At 47.3% G+C, this 11,425-nt stretch overlaps 1 protein-coding gene across 1 annotated transcript; it reads left to right on the top strand.

Moving 5' to 3' along the window:
* The first annotated feature begins 4,465 nt into the window (after positions 1-4,465).
* On the top strand, positions 4,466-9,915 carry RASSF10 (Ras association domain family member 10). Its single transcript, XM_010965041.3, has one exon. The coding sequence runs from the start codon at positions 5,168-5,170 to the stop codon at positions 6,710-6,712; it is 1,545 nt and encodes a 514-aa protein (XP_010963343.3). The 5' UTR covers positions 4,466-5,167; the 3' UTR covers positions 6,713-9,915.
* Positions 9,916-11,425: the final 1,510 nt, after the last annotated feature.

The following is an 11,425-nucleotide window of genomic DNA, read 5'->3' as shown; positions in this document are numbered from 1 at the left end:
ATACATTTTTGTATATTTTATCCTACTGTGAGGTCTGTGTATTTTCTGGTTCAGGGCACTGCCTGGATCTCCATCAGGGATCAGGGCTGGTAGGTGAGCAAGGATGGTAAAGTCTTGTCTGGGAAGCAACCATTTATACTTTGACTTTTAGTCGGATCCAACCATAGGGGTTGGACTCAGGAATGTGCTTCTTAGGCTGCCTAAGGAGAGTAGCTTAGTTTGTAACAAGAAGCTTTTCTGACGGACGTCATAAAACAAAAAGAAACATTCAAACTACAAATCCAGGAAAGGCATGCAATGGCTTTCTCTGGAGATTGCCATGACCCAGGCAGACATGCACTTGTATAGACTATTTAGGGTAACTCCACAGTTGGAGAGGCTCAAACAATTTGCTCCAAGTTTCTGGGCCTTTCCACAGGCAGCACAGTCTAATGGAAATACAATAGGAGCTGAACAGATATTTTTAAATTTCTAGTAGCTACATTAAAAAATACGTAAAGAGAAACAGGTAAAATAATCCCAGTGATTTAATCTAATATTCCCCAAGTATCATTTCAACATGTAGTCAAAATAGCATATACTTAGTGAGTTATTAAAAATGATTTTTGTGCTGAGTCTTTGACATCCAGTGTATATTTTACACTCACAGCACATCTCAATTCAGCTAACCACGTTTCAAGTGCTCAACAACCACATACGTCTAGTGGCTACTGTATTGGACAGTGCAGCCCTGAGGATGAAGACTAGAAAGACTATTAAGACTGTCCACAATGTGCTGGGAGGCATTTTTCTTGGTTTGTATTTAAGTGACAACAGCCTTAATTTTTAAGTCTCCCCTTCACCCTCCCCTGCAGCCCATTGTTTTTCTTAACAAAAGCGTGTCATAACTTCAGTTGTTCCCACCTACTGATGTAGATTAACCTTTCTAAAGCACAGTTCTGTTTGGATTATTTTCTGGAGAGGATGTTGTGAGTGAAGACTTTTAGGAAGAGATGACAGTTAAGCTGAAACTTGAAGGGTGGGTAGGAATTAGCCAGGGGGTCAGAGGAAGCGTATGAACGAGGGGGTGGCTGGAGTGTACAGGCTGAGAGTGAAGCAGACATCAGATCCTGGGGAGGTATGCAGGCTCTTGCTAAGGAGGCTGGACTTGATTCTGAAGATAATGGGGAGTCATCAAACATTTGTCAGTAGGGAGGATGCTCTGGAGAAAGGCAAGACCAGAGACAAGGAAACTAGTGTGGACAAAAGTGAGGGATCCAGGTAAGAAATTATGAGGGCTTAAGCCAAGGTCATTCATTCATTCATTCCACAAACACTGAATGCCTGCTGTGAGCTAGTCGACATCCTAGGCACTGGAGAGAAAGCAGAAAACAAAACAGACAAAAACCGCTGTCCTCCTAGAACTTCATTACATTGTGGGGAAAGGAGGTAGATGGTGAGTGATGCAGAGTGACCCTCAGGTTTCACATCTTATTTGGTGAATGGTGGGGCCATTCTCTGAGACAGAGGTTCAGGAGGCAAAAAAGGGTTGGGAAGAAAGATGATAAATTCAAAGTACCTTTTTGACGAGTGTTTGGGGTGTTTTGGGGACATCTAAGAGGAGCTATGCAGCAAGCAGTTGAATATGCATATTTGGAGGTTAGGAGATCTGGAAGGGACACCTAGATTTGGGAGTCATGGCAGATCAATAGTATTAAATCCCTGGCAGTGAATGAGATAATCCTGGGAGGAGGTGTAGAAGCAGGAGTCACAAACTCAGATGTCTGTGGTGGTCAAGTGAGTTGTGAATGTAGGTGAGTTGGGTCATATAAGAGACACAGATGATGTTGGGTTTGTGGCCACTGGAAAGGGTTTGCTCCATCTAAGACAGTCAGAATTGGCCTGTGGACCTCCGTTGCAATTTGTAGACTTCCGGAAATTCTCTCTCTGCCTTATCTCCCATTTCTTATAAAGATTCTTCTGGCAGGTAGTTAGCTATTCATAAAAATCCATGTCCTCTTCTTCTGAGACACTCACTACATTTCCCAGCCTCCCTTGTCATTACGAGCAGCCATGCAGCTGGCTTCTAGCCAGTGGGATGTGAGCAGAGCAGTGTTCTCCAGGCCAAGGCCTTGAAGAAGAGGATATGCCCCCTCATCCTCTCCTTTTCCTCTGGCTGGATGTAGATGATGAGGTCTAGGGGACTTTGGAGCCACGAGATGGAAGGAACCAGGATCTCTGCATCATTGCCTGGAATAAAGCCACCTACTAACAAGGATACCGCTTTTGACTGTTATGTCAGAGAGCAATAAACCTTTGTTACGTTTGAGCCATTGCATGTGTTTGGCTCTGTTTGTAACTACAGCCTAGCCTCATCTAACAAATACATTCCTAATCAAACAAATACCAAACTAGTCCTGACTGTGAGCTCTGTAAGGACAGGGATCATGCCTGTCTAATTCAATGCTCTATCCTTAATACCTAGCCCAAGACACAGCTTGGATAGGAAATCAAAATTTGTGGACAAACCTAGCTATGTTTTATCGATCATTTGTTATATGCCAGACACTGTGCTAAATTTTTTTAAGTATTGTACATTATTTCATTTCATGTTCATGACATTTCTACAAGGAAGGTTCCAGTATTCTTTTTTTTTTCCAGCAAGGAAATTAAAGCTTAGAAAATTTATAACTAGTATTCAAATCTAGGGAGGGTGACCCCAGAACCTGCCCTGGTACATGACTGTGTGCATACCCACCTTAACATTTTAACTCATGTCATTTATCCCACAAAGGATACTCTCAGCCCTTTCTCACCACTTAGTAAAGCCTTGCCTTCTTCAACCTTCCCAGGACTCCTTGATCACTCTACCCTTTAATTGCCCCAGCAGGAATATCATATATAACATTCCAGCAACAAGGATTTCATGTAACTGCCTGCTACTAAAAAAAAAATGATAATAATCTTGAGGGTAGCACAATATCTTAGATTTTATTCATCTTAGTGTTCCTCACAGTATTAAGATCAAAGGCCTACTATGTGCCAGGCACTAAGCACTAGGGACCAAAATATAAATATGATAGTCCATTTGCTCTTTCAAAAAGGTCTTAAGCAGACACGAGAAAAAAAAATGCATCAAAGTAACCTGTGCATCAAGAGAGGCAAAAGAAGAGCAAGGAGCCAGTTGTTCTTGGAGGAGGAAATAAAGAATTCCCAGAGCACATGATGTTTGTGCTGAACTTCTGCAGAATGAGTAGGAGTTTTTCAGTTGTTACACAGCAATAGAAAACTAATACATCCCCCTGATTTCTAACCCTTCAATAAAACTTCCATTGCGGACTTACCGGGTCCAAATATTTAATCCTCATAACAGTCCTAATAGGCAGTTATTTTTATCATCATCTTTTCACAGGTGAGGCTCAGAGAGATGAAATACTTTTCCTAATGTTGCAGAGCTAGTACGTGACAGGGTGAGATTTTTACTCAAGCAGTCTGACTTCAGAATCCACACTCTATGGCTTCTCATTGCCCTAAGGATAGGTCCAAATACCGACACACGGAGTTAAAGACCCCTCCAGATTCGGCTCCTGCTCACTCATCTAACATCCTTCTTAGACACCCCTCCCACTTAGACTTCTTGTAGCCCTGGTTACTGCCATGCTCTTTTGATTCCTTGACTTGACACACGTGGTTCTTTCTGCCTGGAATGCTGCCTGCCTCCTCCCCTCTATTTATTTTTTCTTTGGCTGATTCAAATGGTGCTTGCAGTCTTGCCTAAGATGCCACTTCCCCCAGGAAGCATTCCTCGTCTGAGTAGGATGCTACTCCAGTGATCCTCTGGCACTTCATGCTTTCCCTTATCAGGGCACAGAAGACCCTGTGTTGAACACCTGTAACACAGTGGGTAGTCAAATATTTATCGAGAGCAGGAGTGAATGAATAGAAGTACTTTAGTCAGGAGGCAGTGAGGAGCCATCCAAGGTCTTGAAGCAAAGGAATGATCTTATCAGGCCTGTGCTCCCAAGGACAAACTGGGGGCAAGCCTTGCCCACAATGGACCATCCTCATCAGCGTCTGAGCATGAAAAAAGTTCATTTGCATTGTGGTCTTGGATTTCTTGACTGTGAAGCGTGGCTTTTATCTCCTCTTGACTACATCTGGATGCTGCATAATGCCAGAAACTGCATGACTAGGTTTCTCTTTATGGAGGTAGGACGTGGAAAAGCGCTTGTGACTTAGGTCTGGGCCCGGAACTCCCACTAGAATTAGGAGTTCCCCCGCTAAGAAGGTTGTGAGAAGCCAAGGCGAAGTGGGGAGCCACAGACATGACCGTACCGGGAACCGGGAGCAGCTTCTGAATGTTCCCCTCAAGCCTAGACCTTACTGTATAGTTCCACTTGTTCACGGAGCACACTGCTTCAGCAAGTTCTCCTTAAATATGCAAATGGTGCTTCCAGGCAAGGAAGACTGGAGGGCCTTCCGCGTTACGGGAGGCGTTTACAGCTCCCACCTGGAGGTCATGCAATGAGGTTAGAGCCTCCCTTAGAGACGCCGAGTATCTTGGTTTTTCTGCGCCCGGGCACTCAGACGGTGCTACCTTGAAGGACCAGGAAACGCCTCTGGGGGCGCCGGTAAAGGTGTGAAAGATGCGTCCAGCTAGCTCTAAACGCAAGGTAAAGAGCCAGTAGGCTGAGGGAGATGCAGAGCTGAACCGCGCCTTAGCATGGGCTCCAGGCCCTGCATTGGAGAGATCCCCGAGTCCCTTTCTTGAGCTGGCGGGCAGAGCGGTAGAGGGGCGGACTGGGCGCACGGGGCGCGGCGAGACTGGGAGGGGCAGGCCAGGGCTCTGCGCCTCCCGCGCTCCGGCCGCCGCTCTGGGTTCTTGGGGCGGGAGGGGGAGGAGCCACGTGGGGAGGAGCAAAACCCGGAGGCCCCGGGAACCTTGGGCAGAGCCAGAGCGGCGGGAGCCCGAGCCCGGGCGCGCTCCCCTGGTAGCGCGCCGTCCGGGCCGAGCACCGCCGCAGCTGGCCGCAGCTTGCCTTCCGTGTGCAGTGAGGGAGAAGGGCAGGTGCTGCCGGGGGCGAGGGTCCCGAGCTCCAATCCCTTTCTCAGGGTGACCGGGCTGCCTGCTGTCCCTGCTGCCCCAGTGGGGCTCGGCCTGACCCGCCACCTGTGTCCCGGTTGCGCCATGGATCCTTCGGAGAAGAAGATATCGGTGTGGATCTGCCAGGAAGAGAAACTGGTGTCTGGCCTCTCCCGCCGAACCACTTGCTCAGACGTAGTGCGGGTGCTCTTGGAGGACGGCTGCCGGCGGCGACGGCGGCAGCGGCGGGGCCGGCGGCGGGAGGCGGCCGGCGACCCGCCAGGCCCGGAGGAGCTGCCGGAAGCCCTGGACGAGGACGACGAGGATGACGATGAGGCGCTGCCGCAGGGCTTGCTGTGCGGGCCCCCGCAGTGCTACTGCATCGTGGAGAAGTGGCGGGGCTTTGAGCGCATCCTGCCCAACAAGACGCGCATTTTGCGCCTCTGGGCCGCCTGGGGCGACGAGCAAGAGAATGTACGCTTTGTGCTGGTGCGTAGCGAGGCGTCACTGCCCAACGTGGGTCCCCGCAGTGCCGAGGCACGCGTTGTGCTCAGTCGCGAGCGCCCCTGCTCGGCCCGGGGGGTCCCGGCGCGGCCCAGCCTGGTTATGACCCAGGAGAAACAGCGGCGGGTGGTGCGCAAGGCCTTCCGAAAGCTGGCCAAGCTTAACCGAAGGCGCCAGCAGCAGCCGTCGTCGCCCTGTTCGTCCACTTCGTCGTCCACCACCTCGTCCTGCTCGTCGTCGCCGAGGGCTACCGAGAGCGCGTCGGTGGAGCGCATGGAGACGCTGGTGCATTTGGTACTTTCCCAGGACCACACCATCCGTCAGCAGGTGCAGCGGCTCCGGGAGCTGGACCGCGAGATTGATCGCTACGAGGCCAAGGTGCACCTGGACCGCATGCGGCGGCATGGAGTCAACTACGTGCAGGACACTTACTTGGTGGGTGCAGGCATCGAGCTCGACGGGCCCGGCCCGGGAGAGGAGCCAGAGCCGGCGGAGACCGCGGAGGCGGCGGCGGCGGCGGTAACGGCAACGGCAACGGCAACGCCGCCCCTGGACGGCGAGACTCAGGCTGTCGCTCTCGAGGAGCTGACCCGGCGCTGCGACGACCTGCTGCGGCTTCAGGAGCAGAGGGCCAGGCAGGAGGAGTTGCTCGAGCGCCTCTCAGCCGAAATCCAGGAGGAGCTGAACCAGAGGTGGATGCGGAGGCGCCAGGAGGAGCTCGCGGCGCAGGAAGAGCCTCCCGAGCCGGATGGCGGCCTGGACGGTGAGCTGCTGCTGGAGCAGGAGCGGGTCAGGACGCAGCTCAGCACCAGCCTCTACATCGGGCTCCGACTCAACACGGACCTGGAGGCCGTCAAGTCGGACTTGGATTACAGCCAGCAACAGTGGGACAGCAAGGAGCGCGAGCTACAGGGCCTTCTCCAGACTTTGCACACGCTGGAGCTGACAGTAGCGCCGGATGGGACTCCGGTCTCAGGCGGACCCTCGCGGGAACCCCGGCCTCAGGCCACTGCGGAAATCTGGGTGGACCAGGCCCGCGGACTGGCCAAGAGCTGTCCTGGGAACGACGAGGACTCGGATACCGGGCTGAGCTCTATGCACAGCCAAGACTCGGACTCGGTGCCCGTGTGCGAATCCCTTGTGTAGGAGCAGCAGGGTGGGAGAGGATGCTTCTCCCTTCCTTGTGGAAAGCACCGGCTTTGCCGGCTCAGGGACTTGAAACCAGGCGACGGGGGTGGGGGTAGGGGTGTTCCTGCCGCTCCTGCCGGGCAGCAGCCCTCTGACTGGGCCTGGGAGGGCTGGGGACGCCTTCCCCGCAGCGGTGCTCCTCTGGCCACGGAGTGAATGTGGAGGAGGGTGCGGGACCAGGAAGCCCGGTCTCTTATTACAAGCTCTTTTAGGGGGAGAAAGGAGGGAGGAGGTAAGAACCCCCTATACTGGAAAATAAACGCTCCAGGAAATTGACGTGGTCCAAGCCCATTTTCAAAAACAGAAAAAAAGTATTATGGAAATTTCACCAGTCTTCTGTATGGGAAAGACTGATGGCAGCTAGAACTTTAGTTTGTGCAGAAAGTGCTTTTTAAAGAAACACTTGGATGAAAAGGAAATTCCTTGAATGTTGATTGTGACTGTGAACGTGTTAAAACTAGCCAAAGAGGACGCACTGGTGTTGGTCTCAGCCTTACTTACATCTTTGATAAAACCCATAGGCACCAAAATCCTGGCTGTTTACATTTCTACAGATTCGGGAATTACCCATCTGCTAAACTCTTTGCCTTTTATTTTCATTCAAAGACTAACTCCGTATTTCCTCCTAGAAAATACAGTGTATGTTAAAATAGAGTCCTTTTCCTAAAATCATCTTTTATTTTTACAAAAGCCAAACCTAACCCTTTGAGATAGAATTGTGGTAGACATAACCCCTGGTTAAAATTTAATCTAGACCCTTTGCGATTTGCTCCTGCAAAGGTATGTGTGTTGTCCTTTTATTCTTACTGCCATTTCATCCCTTCAGTCACTGTTACTTCAGAAAAAAAATAAAAGGGAAATTGCAGAATTCAAGTACAACTACAGTGGCTGTTTAATGAGCACTTGGTTGAAACTAAGCCTTCAAAGCAAGTATCTTTGTTAGTGTTCAGCTTTTTAACTAAATAAACTACATGATTAAAACCAACAGTGACCTCAACAGATTTTACCAAACAAACCCAAGTCTAACTTCAGTACCTTTAGTCAGAGATTAATTAGTTACTTGTCCAAACTTAAACTGAGAGATAGTGTAAATATCAAGGTTTACTAGATAAGAGCTGAAAAGAAAACATGAAATAAAACAATCTAATTGTACACCTTGGGTGAAGAATTTGGTTAACAACGGCACGTAGCCATAGATAAAAGCATATAAAATTGAGCTAAAGACTTGACTTGAATTACTCTTGTCTGGCTCGCACCTTTGCAGACACCACAGCATGCAAGTGCAACGCCTTTCTCTTAATAGCTAGTGACAGAACCCTGTGGGGACTCAGTGTAATTGTTCCAGTTATTTCAATGAAAACTTATCAGTTGTAGCTAGTTGTTGCCCCATGGAAGGAACCTGCTGGCGGTGTTCCCCCCGGAGCTTGGAGCTCAGAACTTCTGAGGAATGTGGGATTTAATCTGTCCTGAGGAGGTATTAACAATGGGGTGTGTGTGCCTTGCCAGCCTGGTATCAACCTAACTGTGCAGGGGTTGGCTCCAGTTTCGACACTACATAGGAAGATAACGAAAGAGGTCTTGCTTTATAGAGAAATTTCTTTCCTTGGAGAGATTCTCTGTCTGCTTGTTGCCAAGAGGGGCCTGCCCACCCGACCTCCTCAAACCACTTGAGCTTTTTAGAGACCGCCCTCCTCCACCCTCCACCACTGCCATGCTATTACAACGTGTAGATATTTTCAGATTTTCAAGTAAAATGGGAATTAAAAGGCCGTTTTCTTAATTGATGTTTTCCAAAGACATTAGCTGGCATAATTATGGTTTTTTAGTTTCGTCTGACGCAGAAAACATCTATGCATTTGGTCTTGAGCATGATTAAAATGAGGAAGGGACCAGAAGAAACCCACTGTCCCTAGACAATCATTTGATCCCATAAACACAAAGCCTAATGATAGCTTTCTTTTGGAGGCAGAGGTAAAAATCCTCATTAGAGTGTGACAAACGCTACTTGTCTGAATGGTTTATGCTGGCAATGGGCTGACCTGGTGGTTTTAAAATTATTGTTCTTTTTTTTCCCCTCCAGGGTGGTAAGGGAGGTGGTTCTTGGACGTTTATTAACTCAAAAGAGAACACAGAAGTTGGCAGAACAGGCCTGCCTGGCAGAAAGGGGCTGTTTTCCTTTTCACTATTATTTTAAACTTTGACGAGCTGCTGACGTCAGCAAATATGCCTGAAGCCTGTAAAGCAAATAAGCCACATCACAGGGAGAAGGCCTGCAGGATTTTCTGGTGCCCTCTTTCCAGAACCTTCCTGTCCTGGCCACCTGAAGATGTTTCTCCTGTCAGCTCATCGGGCAGGGAAGGAGGCTTTGTTCAGAACAAAGGGTGGCCCAGTCTGCCTATGTTTTTTCCTTTCATCCAAATCAATTATATCCCCCAAAGGCACGTTCTGTGTGGGTAGGAGAAAGGAGAACAGGGTGGGGGAAAAAGAAAGGAAACAATAGTTCCTTTTACTCAGAACTTTTTCAAGCTTGAGAAAAGGTGAACTATGGAGATAAAAAGTATCCAAACAGTGCTTGGGCCTAGAAAGTGCCTAATAAATGCTAAATATTCTTTAAATTTCATTCACTTTAAAAATAATCACCATGGCACTAAGAATGTGAATGAATGCATGGCAGTGAAGGCATGACCACCAGGATTTCAGGGTCCCTGGGAAAACTACCTCCTCTCCTGTTCTCCAAGCCTAATGGGAATCCTGGGGAGGAACCAGCAGGCGTGTGGAGGAGAGTATGAGATGGAGAAGTTGCCTCACCAACCAGCCCCGTCCTTTTTTGAACCTGATAGAATTTATTGTATCTTTTATCTTAATGAACCCATTCTCGGCCATCTCCCAAAACCAAAAGATTTCATTTGGCGTCTCTATCTGTTTACCTTCTTATAAAACATGATGATGATGATGATGATGATGATGATGATGATGATGATGATGATGATGGTTTGCAGATTAGAAAACTTATATTCTGTAGTCTTTATGATGGACCTGAAAATAACATAAGTGAGAAGGAAAAAAAGTCACTGAAAATCTCATCACCAAAAGCTCATGTTATTAGGCTGTTCCCAGTATTGTTTTTTTAACTATTATAAAATAACACTGTGATAAGCTTCTTTGCGTGCATATCTGTTTAATTAGACACCCCCTCCCCACCAATAAGATAAATTCCCAGAAAGAGAATTCCTAGGTCAAAGAGCACAAACATTTAAAGTCTTAATTGCCAAGTTGTTTTTAGGTAAATTTTGTCTAATTTATAGTCTGCTATGCCTAACAGTGCCTATTTCACTACAGCTTGGCTTTCATTAAATATTATATTTTATTAAGAAAGTATTTTAACCAAACTTAATTTATTGTGGCCCCAGGAACACAGGGCTGGCAACCACTGAATTAAAATTTATATATATGACCTGAAGGGCAGGTCATCCAACCAGAAGTGTTAAGACAACATGGTGCTTTCTCTTCTCTCCACTTTCTTATCTTCCCTGAGCTCTGCTTATTAAGAGGAGTCTTGTCTCATATCAGAGTTGGACAGTAATCCATTCTCAGCAAGAGGACCAAAAACTCTACATGAGTGAGATTAAGAGGACTAGCAAATAGGAGACTCAGATTTATAAAAAGAAAATATTCATTATCTTTTTTTCATTTTGAGTCCAGTAGAAAAGGTTATTCTTAGATGGTGATGTCATAAAATGCATTTGATTTGGGGCTTCTCCCTACCCACCCCTATCAAAAATTAAGTCAAAATAAAGTAAATACATAAGCTTACTTGTTTAGTACAGCCTCTAAAGTTTAGATTTTTCTAGGCCTTTCTTTCTACGTATTACACTACACCTGAGTTCACCTTTAAATTCTTGAAATAGGAAAATTGGATCATGGCAATTTGTGAAATGTTCAGTGTGAAAGTTTTTGTGAAACCTGTTCTCCTAAACAGAAATGAAGGACAATGAAGAGGAATTCTCTTCCCTTGAGCACTTTCCAAATGCCAGCTCCTCATGCTGAGTATTTTCACATGCATTTTCCCTGCATTCGTCTTGTGAGAGAGAACGTTTTAACCTCCAATTTTTATAGATAAAGAAGCTAAGGCCACCCAGCTGGTACGTAGCAGATACAAGAGTCTAACTTGAGCCTTACTGAAACCTGTACCCATTTTTTCTATATCGCACCAGGCACATTGTACCCACAAAGTGTTCTGTATGCTCAGAACAAAGACTTCTCACAGGCCCCAGAGTGTTAGCATTAGAAGGGTGGAATTGGGCTTAGAGATTATCAAGTCTCCTCCAAGTATTTCTACTAGGGAGGTGGAGTGATTTTTTTTTTCCAAAACCATAGGGCCAGTAAATACCAGGTGAGGCTTTAGGAAGAGACAAAGGAGGAAAAATTCCTATGTATACAACTGCATTTGTCTGAGAGAGGTGAACACTTTGCCAATGAAAAAGTTTCTCACAGAAAATTAATACCCGCTGTATCAGCATGGAGGTTTTGACTGAATGCCCCAAGGGCACAGGTGCATAGTTGGGCAACAACCTGGAATACCCAGGCATCAGGGCCTACAGCTATGCCCTATTCACAATCACATATGGAAGGTGGTACCAACCATGACTGCCCTGAAACTGTCCCCAGCAC

Source organism: Camelus bactrianus, chromosome 10 (genome assembly GCF_048773025.1).
Source record: "Camelus bactrianus isolate YW-2024 breed Bactrian camel chromosome 10, ASM4877302v1, whole genome shotgun sequence".
Taxonomy (NCBI): Eukaryota; Metazoa; Chordata; class Mammalia; order Artiodactyla; family Camelidae; genus Camelus; species Camelus bactrianus.
The sequence above is the reverse complement of the archived record's forward strand: the minus strand, read 5'-3'. Positions and strand labels throughout refer to the sequence as shown.

What these genes read in the sequence shown, in the direction of transcription:
- RASSF10 (XM_010965041.3), top strand. Translation starts at nt 5,168, where the DNA reads ATGGATCCTTCGGAGAAGAAGATATCGGTGTGGATCTGCCAGGAAGAG.